General features: G+C 42.8%; 2 protein-coding genes across 3 annotated transcripts; both read right to left on the bottom strand.

The window, feature by feature from the left end:
- Positions 1-2182: 2182 nt before the first annotated feature.
- paip1 (poly(A) binding protein interacting protein 1) lies at positions 2183-8422 on the bottom strand. Of its 2 annotated transcripts, XM_086032029.1 has the most exons (11): positions 8023-8420; positions 6612-6763; positions 6321-6518; positions 5718-5830; positions 5522-5633; positions 4524-4649; positions 4319-4425; positions 4112-4226; positions 3983-4037; positions 3710-3797; positions 2183-2882 (listed from the first exon to the last, which is right to left on the bottom strand). In XM_086032029.1, exons 1-11 carry the CDS (start codon positions 8234-8236, stop codon positions 2795-2797), a joined length of 1368 nt encoding a protein of 455 aa, XP_085888155.1. In that variant the 5' UTR covers positions 8237-8420; the 3' UTR covers positions 2183-2794. The 2 variants fall into 2 exon arrangements, with proteins under 2 accessions (XP_085888155.1, XP_085888154.1); XM_086032028.1 differs by having other exon boundaries at positions 3983-4226; positions 8023-8422.
- A 2893-nt stretch (positions 8423-11315) lies between these two features.
- Positions 11316-22654, bottom strand: LOC147147397 (fibroblast growth factor 10-like). The gene is made up of 3 exons (XM_086031299.1): positions 21410-22654; positions 13503-13606; positions 11316-12011 (listed from the first exon to the last, which is right to left on the bottom strand). Exons 1-3 carry the CDS (start codon positions 21861-21863, stop codon positions 11820-11822), a joined length of 750 nt encoding a protein of 249 aa, XP_085887425.1. The 5' UTR covers positions 21864-22654; the 3' UTR covers positions 11316-11819.
- Positions 22655-22909: the final 255 nt, after the last annotated feature.

Here is a 22909-nt window from a genome sequence, read left to right as displayed (position 1 = left end):
AGTTCTTTTTCCCAATAAGGAGTGACGATCAACAAAGTTTGGAAACTTGATTCTCCAACGCAGCTTCCAGTAGCCATACAACAGCATTTCGGGGAGACGCAAAGCAACAGATACAAGCACTCTTTTATCCCATCCTCGGTGGTTATCTTGAACAAATCCGTGTGATACTCATTAGGTGCACGAGGTCATTTTAATATTTTATCCGTGTCTTACTTCTATGATGTATTTAATTTGGTGCAATCAATCAAGTGTAATCTTTTCTAGGCACTTTATCATTGGTAATTTTACGGCACTGTTGTGTTGCTATTTCCTTTTATTTTGTCGAGGAACGTGCAATTTTTAGGTCGTTCATTTGTGTTTGTGTGATTGTTTGTGTGTTATTGTCATTATTATACTGGCAGCTGTGGGCAGTGAGCCCAAGACAAATTTCTTATAACATTGACCCTATATAATGAACACTGGCTGTGTTTCAACTTCCTCAGGAAGGGTAGTTGTTTGTCCTTCCAAAGGAGGGGGTTTTTGTAGCGGATATACAACGTTGTAAAAATGTACAATAGTTGTCATGGTCGCAGTTAGAGCAATTTATCTTAAGTTGGTGACTCAAGTTTAGTGATACAAATTTGCTACGTGGGTCTACAGCTAACGCAGTGTAGACAAGTCATTAAAAATCCCCAGTGACTCATCAGTCTAGCTTTTTATCAGCAGACTTTGAGCCATAGGTATTGTCATTTACCCTCATATAAATAACTTGGAGATTTAAACGTCAATACACAGTCGCAAAAAGAAAAAGTTTTACATTACTGGTCATTGTAACAAAATAATCACTAGCAATTCTGCCACCGGCCAGCCTTCAGGATTTTTGTTCTAGCTATTTAAAGTCTATGTAAAGCCGTACATTTCCTGTATTTTTGCACCGTCGGATTTTGGATTAGGCGGTGGACATTTGCCATTCATTCATGAGTATTACAGCCACCATTTACAAAACACACACGCGCACACACACTACAGGAATTCAGGGCGAATGGATTGCAACACACTGAGCTAATCCCTCTTTTGCAGTCATTTGCTGACCCCTGTCACTCTTTTCTCTTATTGTGCACCCACAAAAGAGCACGCTCAGAGGGTCTTATGACTCAGGAACTCCACATTAAAGAGAAACAACATTTGGAGGACAGAACATTATTTTACATGCATATAACGCTGTTTGGGCTGTTTAACTCATTCACACCAGACCTTTCACCCCCTCACTCATATGCACTACTCAGAATTGTGTGAAAGGTTTCAGTAATGTACACAAAAGCATTTCAGCCCTAAAATGTTTTATGAGAACATACAAGAAAAATTCATGAGAGCGGTTTAGAAGCGCGCGTGAAGAGTTCGTCCTAGATTTGACCCTTCATAGTTGCCATCATCACATATTCTACATATTTCCCAACAGTCAGTCCAATCCAAAGCAGACACGTCTCTACGTATTTTCACGTTTGTTTTTTAACATACAACAATATGCAGCATTTGAAGTCCAACAAACCTCTTGTGAATTTAGATGCCAGGGTGTTACATTTAATTGCCAAGAGAGGGCGCGCTGAAACCACTTTCAAGTGCCTGGCTGCGTCCTTAACTGGGGAGTTCTCCATCTGAAAGAGACATCTGTCCCACGTTTAAGATTCTGTTTTAAAATGTACCCATAATTCTACAGCACAAATTGGAAACCATAGAGATGACGCAATTTCAATATGATGAGACAAGCACAACAGTTTGCCGCTAATTGCAACTTCAAAGGGCATTCAGTGCAAAACAAAAGCACAAATCTTAAGTTATTTGGAGCTCAGAGATGGCAACAAAGAACGTGACAAACAGTTTTTACAGGAGAAACCGGTTGTGTACTTTGTTACAAAATGCTAATCAAATGTCGATAAGAAAGCAGTGCCGATGAAGAAAGGGTCAACTATGTTGATGAGAAAGTGGTTCCATTTGCCTTAACAGATTCTCAGGCATCACAGTTAATTTTATTAGTTGAATTTAAGATTCTGAAGTGACATCATGGCACAAAGTTAGCAGACTATATAGCACATTGGGGGCAGACAAGATTGAACAAACCATCATACATAAAGGTTCAGGTTAGAAAACATAAATAGTTCTAAATAGACTTTTACCTTAAAAATACACAACAGAAAAAAAACAGTTTCACATTAAAAAGATTTTATTGCAGGCAAACAATACTATAAATAATAGCACACAATATATATATAAAACAACATTCTTTTATACAGCCTCTGTGGATTGCTAATAAACAGTCTTTGAGTCTCAGATGACAACGAATGCTTAAGCAGTGGACTTGAGCCGATGCCTACATTCAGGATTTTAATTTTTTTTCAACATACTTACAGAATTCTGATGCTCACCTACTGTAGACTTTTGCACTTTGAACAAAATGAGAATACTTCTGAGAAAAACAAACGCCACAGCAATCTATGTCCCTCTTGGTGGTTATTTTGGGCTTAAACTAGTTTCAAGAAGAGTCAAATATACTTCTGGAAAAACAAACAAACAATGACAGAGTCCAAGAACGAAGAAAATATTAATACCTCAACTTTTTTCTTTTTAACAAATCATTGCATCGATTGTCTGCCTTTTCTATTCTACTCTGACCAGAAGCAAAGTGTCAGATGTGCATCTATAAACAGCTTTGTTACAACTCTTATGGTTTACAGTCAAATAAAATTTGGAGGCTATGAGACAGTAGCTTGTTTTGCTTCACAACTTTTCATTCAAGTACTTGGAGTGGCCGCTGGTGTCATTGCTGTCGCTTCCTCTCCGACTCTAAACAGAAATTCTCAAAGGCTTCTTCGATCTCGGGATCCATCTCGTCGTCGAAGTCGAATCTGTGAACACAGCAGGAGACGTTTTGTTTTTCTCGGAATCTTTATGGACACACGTGGCCTTGTTGTGAATAGGGTTACACAAATATAACACACAGGCACACGGGAGTGATCTTGGACCTTTTCAATCGGAGGCCAACGCCAATCCAGTTGCGTTTTGACTTGTTGAAACTTCAAACTCAGACACTTGCAAGCTCAGGCGGTCACAATTTAAAATAAACTAACGTGGCAAAGTGAGGATTCAGCTAAAAGGACTGCTGAACAAGAAATGCCCTGTGTAAGATCACCCTCAGGATGTATTAATAGTAATATGGCACTTTACAAGGTCTCTGTAATAGTTGTTTCATAATTACGAACAGCATGCAATGAACTTGTTTTCTCAGTGGTGTTAAGGCCCTTTAACACTGAAAAAATTAAAAAAGTAGTATCCGCATAATAATTTGATGGACTGGGAATTGGGTTTTTTTTGTATTCAATATTAAATAATTTACCACTAAAATGAAAAAATGAAACATAGTAAAATAAACATTTGTACATCAACATTTAACATTTACAGTCATTCATTTCATTAAGTTGGTTCATTAAAATTTAATTACACAATAAAATTAAACCATGAGAATTATTTTTTGTTTATTATAGATGTTTTTCCCTTTTACCTCACCTATGAATAACCTGGCCCAGTTATTCATTTAAAATTCAAACATAGCATTTAAGTACCAAATTTCACCCACTCTTAGGCTATTCAATTCCACCATTGGCTACAAATGAAACTGAAGAGATTAGTGTGAATACCGAGCGATATAAAAAAAAAAAGCAAATGGGATACTTACTCGTCATTCTCTTCAGTTTCATTTTCCCCACCGAAATCATGGAAATAGTCTTGCCTTTCCATGAGCTCTTGGTATTTCTCAGCATATTCTGTGAAAGCAAAATAATCCCAATTAGAAGGAGAAACGTTTTCCTGGTAGGACTTCTCGCCTTCTCGCGCAGAGGAAACCGTGAGTCCATCAATACAAGAAACGCAACAAGAAACATAACCAAAGCAGTCTGACTCAGGTCATTTCTTCGGGTACAGCTCCTCCGCTGATGCACCACATTCTTACCGGGGTCTGCTGCTGTAAAAGGAGTTCCGTCCTCTGTGTAGAAAGTGGGCTCATTCTGTCGGAAAAAGAAGAGATAATAAACAAATAAAGGAGGAGCAGGAGGAGGAGTCCGGTACGAGTCGCACTCACCATGAAGTAGTTGGGATCGTTATCGGGCGTAGCATTGCTGGTCACTGCGGCGCACACTCTTCCCCAGTCGCTGGACCTCAGCTCTACGAGCTTCAGAAGCATTTGTCGGACATCCCTGAAGCACGGGAAGTAGACTTTAGCGCGCCGCTTTGCCATTTGCCGCCTTCCCCGTTGGTACGGCATGCTGAGCTGCTAACAAGTACACACCTACTGCATGTGGCATCCAGTACGATCGTTTCGATCCTCTGGATCAGCTCTTCCATGAATGGGTTGCCTCTTTCTTTCCAAGCGTCATCCAAGGCGGAACCTGTCAGCTTCAAAAAGTAAAATGTAAAGAAATGAAAAACAACTCATACAAGCAAGTGCTAAACTCAATCGTGCAAGATGGAGTATGTCATTTAAGCTTCAGAACCTTGAGCAATTTGACAGCACAGATGATGTTGGCATCCGCAGGACTGGAGAGCAGCGTGTTCAACAGGTCTTTCAACGCGAGCAGGAGGATGTGAGCTCGATTTAAAGCTCCTTTGCCACTCTTTAACTAAACAGAAACAGATTCAAACGCCTTTTCACACATGGCAACACATGGTGGTGTTTCTGTCGGCCGACCGGTCGCCAGTCGACATGGCACGTATAGAAAAATGAAACAACCGTCGACATTTACACCTACGGGCAATTTTGAGACTTCAGCCAGCCTTGCGCGCATGCTTTCTCAAAGGTGGAAAGCAAGTTGGAGTACCCACACAAAATGTCCGAGCCGAGGTTAAACCTTTTGACTGTGGGGCAGATGTGCTATAATCCCATTCCCCCGACATGATGCCTATTGGTTATCTATTCTGAATTTCATATTCTGCTGAGGATCACGGGCACCATGTAGCCGCTCCGGTTTGCATCTGCGAGAAAAGTGGAGTGGCATTCAGACTCATGCGCACACCTAAAATCATTCAGGAGGCATCAAGGAGTGCACAAAACTCAGTTGGGTTCACCAGTGTATATTGCATAATGCCCTTTGTTTAAAATGTCAACTTGTGTGTTCACTTTCTCAAGCCATAAATACATGAATAAAAATGCTTCGATTCAAGCAAGCGTCGTGCAGAGATAAAACATAACCGGCAAAGAAGATGTGACAGAAATCAACATTGCGTCCGCAAAAAAACAAAAGCAGCAACATTTCAAACAGAGGCAGCACGGTTAGCTTAGCTAGCAACGGGTGCAGCTGCCTCACAGTTCTGAGGTTCTGGGTTTGAATCTGCTCAGGCAGGCCTGAGCCGAGATGGTTGTTTGTTGATATGTGCCCTGTGATTGGCTGGCGCCCAATCCAGGGTGTACACCTAATGAGGACAAGTGCTATAGAAAAACGGACGAATGGCTGGGTGACTATACTAGGAAAGACGAGAAATCGGGACTTGTTACCTCCAGATGAAGGTAGAGCTCTCCAAGAAAGAGTGCAAATGCATGGAACTTTTTCTGTGTGTCAGGGTCTCCTTGCACAGCGACATCTCTCTGCTCAAATTCTTTTTGACACCTGCAACACATTATGCTTTGTTGTCATGCGGGGTAAAAAAAAAATGTTAACTACCGGCGACTGTATCAAAGAAGGGGATTTTACTTTTGCAAGAGCAGCTGACGAAAATTACCACTTGGTGGGCTGATGTTGAGATGATGGGACAGATAGTTACAAAGTCGTGCTCCCGTGTAAGCAAAGTTGGGAATGGCGGTGGACTGCAATGAAAAAGACAACTAGAAATCACGAGAAAGCAGCGGACTCCAACATTTGCACTTCTGTGGGATACTTTTACACAGCGAACGTGCCGGAGAGCTACTCATGTAAATTTCCATAGCACAAAGGCATGTTTTGCACATAATGCGTGGGAACAGAGAATTCATATTACAGTAGGTCACACCGATTTGGAAGAATAATCTAATTGTAAAAGTTTTTCCTCAAATTGTTGATTTCAATTGTTTTTATTTTGTCAAGGTAATAAAAAAAAAAAAAGTTTTGGTCTTGTGGGTTAGGCTAAAATGAAGAAAATAAATTGAGTTAATATGAAAAACTGTATGAAAGAGTTTATCTACTTCAATTACGGTTTTCTTACTTAACATTTTGACTAAAACGTAAATCAGTAAATCAGATTACGACAATAATATGTTGGAGACTCCTGCCATGAGATTGAAGACAATGATTAGCTCAACCAGGCACAAACAGCCGTACCTCTGTGTAGATCAGCTCCACCAGTTCAGTCAACAGCTCCACTGTAGTAACGTAGGAATTAAGCACGCTTGTTATGTGCTCAACATCTGACTCAAACATTCCAGGTGAGGAGCTCAGGTGGCAAAGTAAATCCCGCACCATGTCGGCCAAGGACGGAGCACTGAAAGTGTCATCATTGTCCTCATAGCAAGTCTGGACCTTAATAGGAAAAGGCAAGAAAACACAAGTGAATCATCATTTTGACATTCTTTCAAAAGGAAAATAAAGGAATGGCTTGATTTTGCTACTTACGTCATTTTGGTACACAGCAGTCGGGACAAACTCTGGAGCGCTTGCAGAGAGCTTGGACGACTCAACCAAGGAATCCAAATTGTTACACCCCGTGGACACAGAAGGACTGTGGGCATTTACACTGTGCTGGCCTATGCTCTGTCTTTTACTTTCTGAAAGTATATGAGAGATTGGTGACATAATTATCTCAAACAGAGTAAATTTCACACCAACAGCTCAAGCTCTTGCACTACATCTCATTGCAAATTAAATCAAGCTTACTTATATAGTGATAATTCACTTTAGTCATCTTAATTAAGTGCTGTAGAAAGCCATCATGAAGTCAATCGTGCCAAACATTTCCATACGCATGGTGGCCATTTATACCTTGCAAAAGTAGGGATTTATTGCCATGTCGGAAACCTTTTGACCTGCCGAATATGCTTCCAAGCCGCAAATATTTTGCCAGTCGCCTGCCTCCCTTAGCTCATTTTATGCTACATTGATATACATTTGAAATTTTACTGATTAAGAATTGTGCTTATATACATGCTTTGACTTTTTTTTTTTCTCGAAGTGGAAATACTAATATTTTCACTTTTACTTTTTGGAGGGAGGGGACATATAGAGCCAAATTGAGCGAGTAGTGAGGTTGCTCCAGCATGACCACGGTGTTCTAGGGAAGGAACTGTCAGATGCTCAGGGCATTGTCATGGTGAAGCAGCCACAAGTGTTTTCTTCTTGCTTAATGAATGAAGAAAACGCCACAAAGTCTCTTTGTAGACGCGCTGGTTGTTTGCCTGTCCCAGGCAATATATTTTTCGTGACTTCAGTCCTGGAACCTTTCTGACAAGCAGTGAAAAGGTTTCATTTACTGAAATGAGTGACAAAAATATTACACTTTTTCATGATATTTTACTTTATTATTGTTAATATTATTAGTGTTTTTATACATGGCACAGCGTGTGCAAAAAGAACAATGGCATTTTTCTAATATAGCGGGTCTTTTGTATGTTGGGATTGACAGTGATTTTGCAATGCTGGTCACATGACCACAACATACAATTGCCACAGAGTTTATATCTTTCGGTGTAGCATTTAAATGGGAGTAAATGTAGATATTGACAAACGAGTAGTTTTAATCTTAAAGTACGTCATCACCTACGACACAACCTAAAAATGCTAAATGCTAAATTAGCTGCATTCTGAGATTATTTTCGGTTTGCGCCCACAATGACACTTCCACATTTGGACGTGGCGAAAGTAGTGTGCCTTTTAGTGAAGAGAATACTAAAGTGGTTTGTGTTATAATAGAGGTGACGCACTTTGGCCTACATTAACCTAACAAAACAGGTGCAAGTTAAGAGCATGAATTCGAATATGAAAGCTAAAGGCTAGCTAGCGTTAGCCTGTCTGTCGGTCTGCTCTTTACCTCCACTACCACCTGCAGCGCCATTTTCTGTGGCCGTGCTAATGTTGCAGTCCCCGGGAGCTGCGTGGTGTGTTCGAGGCTGCCTCAAAGGTTCCCTTTGGTTGAAAAATGTTAAGCGACTGTCGCTGTCCCAACCCGTGCTCGGGAGTACGGCGTCTGCTGGAACATTTCGGCTTCTCCCTGCTCCGGGAGCTCTGTTAAAATTCTCGTTCATGACCCGCTTGTTTTTTCAGGTTTACCACGCCGAAGAAAACATCTACAGACAATGAAGGAAGTCCGTTTTCCCGAACAAATCCTGGTTGTTGTTATGCGCCAATACTTCCTTCGTTTAGGTCATGTTGGCGTTTAGTCCATTATTAACTTTTTGGGCCACTTCCTGACAACAAACCCGCTGTTGTTTTAAGATTAGAGGGCGAGTTGTCGCCATCTACTGGTGTGGAGTGGAAGCTCAGTATATGGGAAGAACGTACGCGGGAATGAAAAGTTCAAAGGCCAAGTTTTTGACATAAATAAAAGACTGCGATGAATCATTTTAAAACCTTTTCCACCATCAATGTGGTGGATCAGGACAGGTGGGGGGTTAGGAGGGCGGAAGTGGTACAACACACACGCACACATTTCAAATCCAGGTTTAACTTTCTGCATTTCCTGCTGTATGTTTTATGCACGTCAAAGTGAAGGGAATTATGAACAGTTCCAAATACCAGTCAGTGTTATTAGACAATCTTTAGGCTTCTGCACAAAAACAAAAAAAGTCAAAGAAAAGTCTTCGAGATCAGCTGAACTTTGAATGTTATTAGTAAATTCTGAAATCAGCCACATATCAGTTACAGTCCCCTTTAAAAGGATTGGAATGACAAGGTCAATTCCTTTGTTTTTGTTGTATACTGACGACATTTGGGTTTCAGGTATTATTGTATTATTGTTGTTATTGTATTATTATTGTAAACCATTGTTGGTATATGCAACACAGCATTGTATTTTATTTGGTGAATGAGGGGTAGGATATTTATAAGTTCTTTGAACTTCAACCTACTCCTTTTGAGTTTCAATTGAAATTTAATTTTGAAACATGTGAATTTTAAATTTTTTTTGTTTTAAACATGATGCTCAAATAAAGAAAAAAAAGGATCAAAAGATGACTATCAGACAGAAGCTCAGAATTCCATCTTTTAGTTTAATGGCATTTACATCAAGATGTGTTACACAGGACAGAACAGCTTTTGCTTGAAGCCACCCACTTGTCAAGTGAGCAAAAGTTTGGAACAACATTGTTAAATTAACTTTTAAGTTAATAATATTTCATATTTGGTGGCATAACCCTTAGTTGTAATGACTCCACCAAGCCTGCAACCCACTGACTTACTCAGACTGTTGCATTCTTCGTTTGAAATGTTTTTCCAGGCCTTTACTGCAGCAAGCATTTCACTTCCTGAAGAGGAGACTGAAGGGAGAAACCCCCGGAAACAAACACAAACTGAAAGAGGCTGCAGTGTGTGAATGCCATGAGGGCCTAAATAGTTTCATTGCAGCAAATCGAATGACAATCAAGAGTTTTGTATGCGATCATTGTAATGCAGTCTAACAAACATTTTTTTTTGCCCCACAAAATATTTTCGGAAGTGCCTCTCCCACCCCGAGCTCATTCGGTAGCGGCCCACTACAAACATGTGTTGCACCAGACTTCACAGTGTAAGTATTCATTAGTTGTTTTCAGCCTCCAGGCATTTTCCACTTGTTTCCCAAAGCTGGATCGCATTATATACAGTGAATTCCCGCGCCAGAATGCGAGGTCCTACTTTGATAAAAGATTGCCGCAGCTATTTTCTCTTATTGCTGTCCCCCATATGCCAGCGTCCCGGAGGAAGTTCGAACACTTTCAAGTGTCTGGGGAGTGCACACGATGACAAACGACACTGGTGCTAATGCTGGAGGAGGGGTCGGGCATAAGTGTGTCTGCTGATGGACCCCGTTCCCTACAAGGCCGCTATTCATTAGCTCCATTTAGGATAATTCCCTGGTGCCTCATTATATCGTATCAAGAGTCATTAGGAATGAATTAAAGAAAATTCAAGCCTACTATGTGGTTTGATTCCATCCAGGGGGCCAAAGGCTCCCTCTAAGATAAATTATCTTAGATTTAGCAACAACAACTCTCTGATGCAGTAAACACCATGCCACTGGAGGATTGCACGGCAGCATTTCTCATTACGTGAGTCACCACAAGAGGAAAATATAATGTTAAATGTCTGGGATAAAAGGAAAAAAATACTGAAAAGTGCTATAGTCTGTATTTGTTATTCTGATAAGAACTAGTGGGTTGGGACAGGTGTAAGAAATTACAAGAAATCACCAGAGATGGGTCCAGTATCCCGAAATTATACTCAAGTAAGAGTACTTTTACTCTATCTATGTATCTATGTATCTATGTATCTATCTATCTATCTATCTATCTATCTATCTATCTATCTAGCTAGCTAGCTAGCTAGCTAGCTAGCTAGCTAAACGAGTGTGTCTGTCTGCCTGTCTGTCTATGTTATTTACTCGTAATTTAAGTCAATCAATTATTTACTCATAATCTATCTATCTAGCTAGAGGAATATAAAATTTTCATCTATCTATCTATCTATCTATCTATCTATCTATCTATCTATATCTACGGTATATCTATATGGGTTTTGACTTAGTGACAATGCGGGTCCCAGAGTGACAAAGGTTGAGAACCACGGCCCTGTACCTTGCCACTGTCCCATAGCTTTGCCAAAATAGATATTTATTGAGACAAGATAAGAAGACACGAGGCCCAGAAACTTGTGGCATTAATGTTCTCCCCGCGCTCGTTTGATCTGGCATCAAGACATCTGTCACTGATTAGCGCGCTTGTGCATGATGACTGAGGGAAGTGGGTGGTCAGACGCAGTTCATGTTGCGCCTTCCTCGCGGTTTCGCGCCGCGGCAACCAGAAAGCATCCGAGGCCAGGCTGAGTCTTCAGGTTTTTCTAAATTCATATTTTCAGCAGGTGCTTCAGTGTCAATGTCCACCATGGGCGTCCTCAGATCAAAGTCAATTCCGCCTGCATCTATGAACCATATCAGTGCTGTGTTCTCCCTCCCTCCTGTCTTGTCTTTATGTTTCCGCTCGGTTTGGAAGATAATCAGAGCAATGGTTGCCACATGGATTTGCCAGCCTTCAGACATTAATGGTTGCCTTGTCGGCCATGCAGATAAAGACTCACATACCGTGACCTGAACACTCACAAGTCAAGAGTGTGCGGTGAACACAACAGATGGGATGCAGAGGAGAAAAACTATTTTATTTCCACTTGATAGAGATCCTATTAAAAAAAAGTGAAGAATGCCAAGGAATGCTCACGTCCTAAGTGTTCCCCTCCAGTTAAATAATCACAAAATAAATAAAATTGGTACAGTGCAGACAAAACACAGGCGTTAAGTCATTGAGCATTTGCTTTGTTGTGTTCTCTAGAGTTTAATGATAAACAGGACATATTAGGTCACCCATTTGTCTGCATCTACACTTGCTTATTAGCTGGGGGACTCATATTTATATTTGCCATGTAGCTCCTGTTTGGCACAGAAATAAGATAAATATTGCATCCTGTGCCACATTAAACATATAAACAATCGCCTCTCTCAAATAAAGTACATATCTCAGTTGTTTGTCAGTGTTAGTGCCTTTTTTCTAAAATTTCCTAGTGAGAGTCTTCACCTTCAGGAGAGGAACGCCTCTCCTTACCAGTGCTGCATTTGTCCTTTTTCCGACACATTTGACGACGGGCTCACGCCATGATTGGAAGGAAGTGGGTGGCCGTGTTTTTCCTGCGCGTTCTCTTCCCTCGCACAGGCCTCCCGTGGATGTTCAGGCCCACAAACATCTGCCGCTTCTTGTTCTTCCATTCGGCTGAAGCGTACGTGTTGTAGCCGTTTTCCTCAATGCGCTCCTTCAGGGTGCAGTCAATGCCAAAGTCCCTCTAGAAAAAGGGAAAAGAAGAGGCACCATGTGTCAATTTTTTATTCCTCATGTAAAAATGTTTTATGCGCAAATCCGTAAGGTTTGTCTGGTACGTTTGCCTCTTGTTACGAAATACATTTCAGGATACGAAAGGTAAAAATACAGTATGGGATGCTACTCGCAGCTCCGGAGTTTCCTGAACGCAACATACTCATAGCTGCTCTGCCATTGGCTATTACCTAGCATCTTCCTGGCATCCCATTGGCTAAGATGGACCTCTACCGTATGTGTCTATGTCTGTAGATAGACAGGTAGATAGATAGATATGTGATAGATATGTCTATGCAGCGTCCTCGTCATTCGCCCCTGGGGCCATGAGGTGTTCCCATAGTTTTACGTGAATTAGAAACGAGGAAAAGAAAAAAAGGAGAAAATTTCTTTTTTTTTTGTCCATACAAACAAAGCAAGAGATAATAAACAAGTATGAAAAAGGGATGCATTTGATTGATCTCCAAAGAATATGACTGTAATGTATCGACAGCCGCCATCTTATTGAATCAGTTCTTTACAAAACGCCAGGCAAAAACCACTTCTGAGAGAACATGAATCAAAGAGGGCAAAAAGCGATATGGAAAGCAAATGACCATCATTTTTATTCTTTACTCTATTCTTTATTTTTTACATTATGCACAACTCTCATTTATTGTGCAATAATCTAATTATAACATGTATTTGTTACATGTTTTGATGCATTTTTATGCTTTATAAAACATTTATGTCTGAATATTGGTGGGCTTGGAACGGATTAGGGCATTTACATGGAAAACGCGTCTCTACTTACAAAATTTTCTACTTAAAAAATTTCTTCCAGAACCAATTAATTTCGTAAGTAGAGGTACCACTGTACTTCTTAATCTACAGTTGTACATGCTTGAAGTTGACAATTGGAAACGTTTCTGAGAAAAAAATACACCTATAAAACCAAAACTTTGAACCATTATTAAAGGGGAATTCAGCCCCAACATGGCCTTCTGATTAATATTAGGTTTGTGAAATACGAGTTAAGCAGCTAAATAAATCCCCTTTTAGCCCTCATGGCTCAGCTTTAGGAACGGGTACGCCGTGATTGATCGTTACCTGAGCCCCGAGCAACTGCCATGTCAACAGAAGTGACAAAATGTCTTAGTCCGACACATTCACACTGTCAGATGGCAGGAAGTGAACCCGCATTGTCTGCAAGGGAGTCGAGGGAATCAACCACTATTCCATCAGCGATTCGCCGTTATCGCCAGTGGGATAACTTGTTTAAAATCTGATTGTGTGTGACATCAATTCACTGTGACCCAATTTGAGATTGCACTGTTCTCCCTTCAGTTTCCCGAGTGCACACTTGGCAAAATGTAACTGCAGAGGATTAACAGATAAGATCTTTTTTTTTTTTTTTTTAATGATAAACTCAGGATGATGTGTCTAAAAGCATCTGGATGGGACCTCTGACCCGTATACTCACCGCTCCGTACAGCTCTCCCTTCCTGCTGATTGCCAGATAGTAGTTGCTGTTCAGCCCTTTGATAGCCACCACTCCCACGTCCACCGATGTAATTTCCAGAATACCTAGAATACAGTCACAACAGCATTTTGTTAATATGTGTTCCCATTCCGAATGCTGAAAATGGAAAAATGAGAATCGCTTTTCGGTTAGCAAAGACAAAAACCCGAAAAAAATGAATGAAAAAAAGAATGCAGAGGATGTAAATGGGTGAAATATTTTCCTGCTGCAGATAAGAGAAGAGAACAGTGCACATTGTCTGTCACCTGTGTCCTATGGTCTTTTAATGTGTATTTTTTTTCTTATTGAGAAATCAACCCAAACATATATATTTTTGAAATATGTTCCCAGCAGGCCCACAAGTTGAAACACGGCATTCTGATTAATATTGAGTTTGTGGAATCTGAGTTAAGCAGTGAAATCCACTCCTTTTTAGCCATCTCATGGGCTGGCCATTTTGTCATTTCCGTCAACTGAAAATGACATCCCACCTAGTCAGGGCTCAGGTAACGACCAATCACGGCTCAGCTTGAGAAAACAGGTCAGCCGTGATTGGTCGTTACCTGAGCCCTGACTAGCTGTGATGATATTTTCAGTCTACAGAAGTGACAAAATGGCCGCCCCCGGAGATGGCTAAAAACGAGTGGATTAACTCTTATTCCAGAATGCTTTGTTTCAACGAGTGGGCTTGCATAGAACATATTCTTGAAAAAAAATATAATATGTTTGGGTTGACTTCGCACACATCAACTACGCAAGGGAATACGGGATGGGAGATTGAACGTTTTACAACTGCAAACAAGATTTACAACCGTGTAACCGATTCCAGCTGCACAATTTGAAAATGAATAGGAGGACACCACTGAAAATCTCTGGCTCGGTTAATTCTGTTTGCTTGGTCAGGTTTTTAAGTCCCCACGCAAATAATTCAAGGTTCTCTGCGACTGTTAGTGGAGCTAATTTATAGCCCAGGTACGTGGTCTTTGTCAGAGGTCAGAGAGATATAACTTCCCAATGTGTCCTTTGACCACCACAACCACTTGTCTCATTCTCTGCCGGCGGTGTGTGTGATCGGAGTCGGCAATGAGCACGAAGGGAGGAGATATTGGGGCACTCATAGACCTGTAGGGGATAAAAAGTAAGTGTGCAGAACACCGACAATTTTGGGGTAGTTTGACACCAGCTAGTAAAATGGGAAAGTTGTGTTCAAATACCTTGTAAAGTGAATTCAGAGATTTGTTTCTAAAAAAAAAAAAAAATCCGCAAAATGTGCAGAGACAGGGAACTATATAGTTCTCAAATATGGAGATAGATCATTTAACTGTTTCACTTTTTTAGTTTCCCAGATTTTTTGCAAGGGCGGGGCTAAAACTGTGCCACGTGATGAACTTTGAAGTGCGGCATGACTAGCTCCTCCCCAACTACATGAGAAAATTGAGCGCCTTCATCTACATCAGTGGTTTTCCAGCACAACTGTGACATGCAGCTAGGTGGCTATCTATTACGAAAATACGAGTCTTTCCTTCAGATTGTCCGCCGGTGTGGCCACTTTAGAGTGCCTCCGTTGTCAGCTGTGAGTGCACGCATATCACTCAGACAAAGATGGAAGATTGAAGAGAAGGGAAAATGTTTTTCATCACACTTGACAGCCAGCGTGTGGACAACGGCGTTCCCGCTTTCACTTTTGTTTTAGAGCGCCTTGTTGTTGTGATGTGGAAAAGCCCTGTGACGACCCGATGAGATATATTCCAGGAGGCTTTAAGCAGACATATTTTTTATCGCTCAAACATGGAGGATGTGTTAGCATGAAATAGCATGCATTCGTCAGGTCGTAGTAGATTTTTTTTGATCATTACAAATTGTCAGAGTTAATAACACTCTTCTCTATTGTGCGTCAAATTTAGAAGACGTGCCTACATATCCACCAGACCGCAAAGTTTCCGCATCAGAGCCAAAATGACAGATCTGATATTAAGACGCCTTTGCTTTTTGCGCGGAAGTCAGCACGGCGGTATATTATCACACAGGGATGTTCCACCATCACATAATTGATGCGTGATGACACCAGTGCCAGCGACTTGAGGTGACGGCGATAAGTGCTTTCAACACAACAGGGTGGGAGAACTGAGCCAATCTTCACACCCCTGTCCAGCCTCTTTTATGACTCTGATGCTATCTCCAAAGACACAATATTTCGCCGTTCACAATTCCATATCAGCGCCATTTATTTTCAAGAGCTCTCCGGAAAAACCCAGCTTTAATAGGGAGTGTAAAAATGTACACGTAAAGCTGTTTTCAATGCATTTACCTCAAAGTCACTGAAGTGACATGATAGCTTTTATCCGTTTTCTGTTAAGACTGTTGTGTAAAGCAGTAATTCATAACCACTGTGTGCCACTGCACTGAGACAAGTATGTCAAGTGTGAAATTATCTAATTTCACATAATTGGTCTGACAATAATTATTTATTTACTACAAATAATGTAACTTTGTTCATCTATCCATGCCAGTACAGAAGAATTATAACAATGCGCTTGCACTACTTTCACATATCATCATTATATATTCAGCACATCAATCTCTTGATTTAATGCTTTTTTTTTTGGGAGAACATACTTGATTTCTATTGCTGAAGTCTTGCCAATCTGTGGTTCATAGTGATTGTTTTCCCAGGAGAAATAAAGCATTGTTGTCTTTGGTTCAGGAGGCTCGAGACCTACAGCGTCACGATGGGCATCAATGAACTAGTTTGCGCCGTAACGCAAGAATACGCACGACATAAGCGGGTACGCTCAGTTACTGCAATACTTAATGTATTTCATTTGATTGCTTTCTACAGTGTTTAGGGTCTATTGACTGTAATTATGACTTTATTACGGTGTCAGCAAAGGTTAGTGGTAGACGCTGGCGCATTCGGACTTTCCTTTTACACATTTGGAATATATCGTCGCAGTAGGACACGGAACAGCATCATAAACAACTGAAGTTGAATTTAGCGTTGGTGAAGGATTACACTTGCATATTTTCCCTCTTTTAGCCATGTGAGACGTACAAAATATTAGGAGCAGCTCTAAGCATGATGCACTTGATTTCTTCGCTACTGCAAACTACCACATTTAATTATTGAAAATGGATGGGTGAAACATGCAGCACTGAGCAGATTGTTGGACACATTCGATCGTGTTCGATTGCGCTGAACGTATATCCACCCGCTAAAAGTGTTCATGAGCGTACATGAGCACATTTACGCGCGTGCGTGCGAGCCAGCGTACATACAAGCTGTCTCGCCCCTGCCTCCGGTGGCTGACTTTGATCAGTGATCATTACAGCCTTTTCTAATCCTCACTCCACCCCCGAGTCTCACTGTCACGGCTCCACTGTCTTCCTCTGTTCTCTCGCTTTTCATCCCTCCCATGTTTACAGAGCAGCCGGAGCGGGCCATAGATTGTCTTACATCCTCACTTCATCCCAGACACCTGATCTCCACACAGAAACCAGCTCCTCTCAGATCTTCAATGGCCGTTGTGTCACAGTCCCCACTGCCGCCTTGCCGCTTCAGACCTCATCGCCCGGAGGTGCCATCGTTTGAACTCGAAACCGATACAGTCACGACCTCGCGGACAAGGAGAGAAGCCGCCGTGCTTTTAAGGGAGGGATTGTTCTTTTGGGACACACCTGCGCGCTCCACTGTCCACTCCGCTACACAGCTTCTGGCCTCAGATCCGGAACGGGGTGTAGTAGGCCAAAAGTGGAAGCCGCTGCCATACAAACAGTCATCAGACAGAAGAGTGGCGTTGATCAAAGGGTGTCGTCTCCCTCCCCGTGATGGGTGTCTCCACATGCAAGGGTGCAGCGGCTCAAGGAATCAGTGAAGTGAGGGAGGCAGTCATGACATCAAACAAATCACGGGAACTCCAGACAGCCACTTCCCGAGCACATTACATTGATTGGCGCTTGTTTCCTGAACCATAACCATAGTCACCACCAGTCCAACCAGAATCCTTTAACACTGTCCTCACATCAACGTAAGCCTTACCACATGCTTTTAAACAGTTAAGATTGCTACATCAACCTCCTTAAACACATTGTAAACATATTTGAACAAACAAAACAATTGCAAGCATGACATTTCTCTTAAAATAAAAATAGTGTACATAGGTATTAGACCAGTCAGTTTTATAATTTGGGCCTTAAAGCGGAAGTCAGCCCAAACATATTTTTTTCAAGAATATCTTCCCAGCAGGCCCACTAGTTGAAACACGGCATTCTGATTAATTTTGCATTTGTGGAATATAAGTTAAGCAGCAAAATGCACTCGTTTTTAGCCATCTCTGGGGGCGGCCATTTTGTCTTCTGTCGACTGAAAATGACATCACAACTGGTCACAACAACCAATCATGGCTCAGATTCAGACAACAGGTCAGCCGCGATTGGTTGTTGTGAGCAGTTGTGATGTCATTTTCAGTCGACAGAAGACAAAATGGCCGCCCCCAGAGATCACAGTTGCTCAGGGCTCAGGTAATGACCAATCACGGCTCAGCTTCAGAAAACAGGTTAGCCGTGATTGCTCGTTACCTGAGAACCAAGCAACTGTGATGTCATTTTCAGTCGACGGCAAGTGGCAAAATGGCCGCCCCCTGAGACTGACAAAAACGGGGGGATTTTGCTCTTTTAATCATATTCCACAAATGCAATATTCATCAGAATGGCGTGCTCAGACTAGTGGAAGCACATATTATTGTCAAGAAAAATTTGGAGTTGCCTTCCCTTTAAAAGACCAATTTTACTCCATCTCCTGTGCTGAGTCCTATTAAATTGTGCATGTGTACCAAATGAAGCAGCTATGTGTATTCAAAATATAGCAACATAGCTCAGGTAACGTGCGGCTTGTTGGATACGCTCAACAACTGCAAATGGCGCGTTGGTTGTGGAATGGAAGTGTTTTTCCAAAAGATATGAGAAGGCATGCACTTTGCAGCTTGTTTTGCAATCCTTCCTCACTCTTCATTCATACTTTTCTTTCTTAAAGTGGACGTCAATCCCATTTTTTCTTTATAATATTATCTTTAATGCAGATTCATCACTCTGATGAATATTGCGTTTGTGGAATATGAGTTAAGCAGTAAAATCCACCCATTTGCTGTCAACTCAAAAGGACATCAGTCGCTCAGTGCTCAGGTAACGACCAATCACGGCTCTGCTTCAGAAAACAGGTGTGCCGTGATTGGTCGTTACCTGAGCCCTGAGCAGTTGTGATGTCGTTTTCAGTCGACAGTAAGTGACAAAATGGCCGCCTCCTGAGATGGCTAAAAACAGATGGATATTGCTGCTCGACTCATATTGCGCAGATCCAATTTTAATCAGAATGCCGAGTTTTGACTTGTGGAGGCTCACAGAACATATTTTGGGGTTGACTTCCCCTTTGAACATCCAACCTTCACAGCTGGCACGAAATTACATGTCGTTCTCATGCTGAGGTGGACGTCTGGATCTGTCCGAATAGCACTTAAAAAGGACCACACTGGGCGTATTTACACAGAGGGGATATCCATCCCATTTATGAAAAGATATACATCTCTCCCTTTCTTTCTGCCCCAAACCTCCATAAGAGCTCCATCTGTTTTTGCCGTGCAAAAGGCCACAACTCTGATTAAAGAAGACAAATGTGTATGAAGAAAAAAACCTCACTTGTACAAACTCACCATGTCCACAGGCATCTCAGTGCACACATGGCACCTACGCACTCCCACACGCATTTTGTAATGTAGACAGGCTTGTACCACAAGGAACCAAGTCATATTTTTATTCATATATTTGAACCACATGCTTCTGCGGATAGGTACTTAGCAAAGAGGCTTGCTCTATACAGTATCTCGTTCTAACCTTAACACGTGCTCCCAGCGGGTTGGAAAGCCATGTGGGACAGTTTTGCGCTGGCATCCCCATAAATCTGCGGGGGACTGGATACTGGCTCTTTAAGAGACACTCAGCTGGGTACTCGCAGCACCCGAAACCGGCGCTTGCACATCCCAAGCGCCTTCATAATACTATGAGAGGAACCGTCATATTTGAACTGTTTGGACGAGTTTACCTTACATTTTCATGCTCGCGAGCGGGGCAAGGCTGTTCTACCGCTCATCGAACAAAACGGGATATTTTGTCACTTCAAGGGACTGTGCGGAGTCTACAAAAGACATCAAACCGGAGATCATGTCTGGCCCCAGGGAGCAAAGACTGAAGCTGCTGTTGTGTGGTGTCCTTTACCGTGTGAACCTGATACAAGAGCACCAAATCCACACAGTGTCCCCGGACCCCCTTAGGACAGAGCTTTTTGATGGCAGCCCCATTGATGTGGAGGACACCCGGCTTTGATGTGACCACAATGATCGGCCGTGCCATTCATGAACTTGTACCTGCGATTCGTCCCCTCGGCTCGTTTCCGCCGCCCTCCCAGACGCGACGGCCACGCTAACTCCCTCTGACTTTTGAGACGCATACGCGACTGAACGTGAGAAGAGCACGTAGGCTGACAGACAGGGTAAATCAGCTCCCGTGTGTACGGAAAGTTTAAGACACCACTAATATAATACTGTCGGTCGCATGTACACCGTTCATGTCGGCTTTACAACCTAAAAGGAACGGCTAACAAATATGGCAGTCAAGGCATCAGTGTGTAAATAAACTTGCTTCTGTCATGACCTTGTCAAAACAAAAATTTCCCCTGACGTTGTAGGCTCGCTTTGATTGAAAGTGTGGTTTAGCATTCCCGGAGGAACATTAAAAGGTTCCACAAGGGGAGAAAAGAGCACGTGAGGAGAAAATATGAGTGACTACTCCCCGAGCACATGCGTCGTCGGCGGCAACTATAAGGTCGCACACCCACCGGAGCATGTGAGTGGTCGGGAGTCTGATAGGCACACACGTGTAGCTCGGCGGGAAGGCTTATCGAGAACGGCCGTTACGTCTGATTGCTTCAAAGTTTCTCCGGAAAGCAAATGTCTCTGATCGAGGGATGTCATTTGTTCATCTGGGACACACAGAGAGGCAGGACGATTATAGAACCATCATCGGGGCTGACTTCCATATCCCCCTCCCTGTTGCTTGGTGGTTGTTATCAGCGTTTACTCTGGGCTGTGAAGACTGCCTGATAATGGCCCGGTTATCTGCTTTTGCTCCTTTTAAAGCCATTTGAGGGCTTCCAACTCGATGCTGAGTGTTTGGACAGGACAGATAGCGTTGGATGTCTGGTTTCAAACTAAACAACCGGGAATGCTTCATGTCGTAGTACAGAATGGGGTTTCCTCGGAGGCTGTCAGAACAACAGAAGTCCCGGAAGGTCAATTTTGGTCATGTGCAACACATATACAGTAAAACTCTTAAAAGGATGACTACAGATAGATACCTTCACAGCATTTTTTTTTTCTTAAAGGGGAAGTCAAGCCAAACATATTTTTTCCAGAATATCTTCTATGAAGTCCCACAACTTGAAATACGGCATTCTGATGAATATTGCGTTTTGTGGAATAAGAGAAATCCACCTTTTAGCTAGCTGAGGCGGCAGCCATTTTGTCACTTCTGTCGACTGAAGATGACATCGAAGTTGCTCAGGGCTCGGATAACGACCAATCACGGCTCACCTGTTTTCTGAAGCCACGTGTGGCCTGAGCCCTGAGCAACTTCGATGTCATTTTCAGTCAACAAAAGCCCCCCATCCAAGCTAGCTAAAAACGTTTGGATTTCTCATATTCCACAAACGTAATATGAATCTGAATGCCGTGTTTAGACTCGTGGACCTGCACAGAACATATTCCGGAATATGTTTGGGTTGACTTCCCCTTTAAGGTCTGATTCCTATGTTGATTACTCACTGAGAGGGTCATCCTTGCTCTTTGTCCCGCTGACCCTTCCGTTCTTGTCGATCCTCAGGAAAAACTTCTGGAAAGAGAACAGCTTCCTCCTGCGTATGTCTCCTTGGAGATGGTTGTAACTGCGCACATGCCTACCCTGCGGTCCCCCAGTCCGACCCGGGGGCCCCCCAGTGGCCCTGGGCTCGTAGACACCCTCGCTTTCTGAAATGTTCAGCCGAGCCCCGTGGCTCCGCGGTAGAGCGAGCCTCAGTCTGTCTCTCCTGAGCTGATGGCAGGCTGCTCCAGGCAGAGAGATGACAAGAGCTACCAAGGCCAGCAGGAGAGGCAGAGACCACGAGGAAAACAGTGTGGCGGGCCTCAACCAGTGGTTGGTCCCGGAGCAAAAATGAGCCCCAAAGTCAATTCCGGAGCAGGACGAGGCAGCCTTACTCCCTCCAGCAGCACATCTGGTCATGGTAGTGTGCTGTGTGGAGGACTCGAGGCAGCCTCAGAGCCTGGGACATGCTGCTGGGGGCGCAGATAGGCTGGGAGGGCAGGGAGGGGAGCCCTCCACAGTCCGCACTGGGTCCGATCGTTCCCCCCTGCAGAATCCAATTTATGTAGCACCTGTACGAAATCCTCTGATTCCCTCTGCCGTATGTTTGACCTAAAAGCTGCTCAGCGAGCCTCCAGCTGGTATTCCTCTGAGTTCTCTACTTTTGAGAAATCAGAAAGCCTCCAGTCCAAGTTACAAGGGAGCAAATCGGTGTGAAGGAACATCAATTAGGAGAAATTTAAAATGAAAGCTTCTTGTTTGTCATTCAGTGTACGCTGCAAAACCGTTCTCTTGCTTGCCATCCGGCGGTTCCCACGTCCAGGCAGGTGCTACAATTAGACAAAAAAGAGTTCATAGATATCCAGGTGGAAGTCTTCCTCATCCGGTGAATTCAAATAATGGGCAGCACGCAGTGTGCTTGCTACCAGCCACACTCCACATGTGCAGTCCAAGCCTTAGCAGAGTTTGCTCTGAGAAACCCCCTCAAAAAATTTCAGCGTCATGTCGGCCAATCCAAGCGTGTGTCAGATAATCCATTTGACTCGTATCGCTCTCTCTCTCCTCTCTCTCTCTCTCTCTCTCTCTCTCTCTCTCTCCATCTCTGCGGGCTTTTGACTCCCGCCCCGAAATGACTACACACCGTCACACAGCACTGAGGTGCTGAGGCACTTGTCCTGAAGGGCACGCTTGAGCCTTCCTCCTCCTCTTTGTCACGTCTTTGATGTGAGCAATCCTGGTGCGATGTCCTCACCTGAAGGCTGATCACTAAAAAATGAGCGCGCTGCACGTAGCCGTGCGACTGTTAGTTACTTGAGCCCTCCCTCCCTCCCTCACGTATGGGAGCAAGCGTTCTCAGTGTGTGTCGTGTGTGTGTGTGTGTGTGAATTAACTTTTAAGACTGTGGCAGAAGTGAGGAGTTTGTCTTCAGCTGTTGCTCTAAGACAGTGAGAAAAGACCTGCAAGCA

The sequence above is a fragment of the Filicampus tigris genome, chromosome 5, assembly GCF_054856515.1.
Source record: "Filicampus tigris isolate MCC_2025a chromosome 5, RoL_Ftig_1.0, whole genome shotgun sequence".
Taxonomy (NCBI): domain Eukaryota; kingdom Metazoa; phylum Chordata; class Actinopteri; order Syngnathiformes; family Syngnathidae; genus Filicampus; species Filicampus tigris.
The sequence above is the reverse complement of the archived record's forward strand: the minus strand, read 5'-3'. Positions and strand labels throughout refer to the sequence as shown.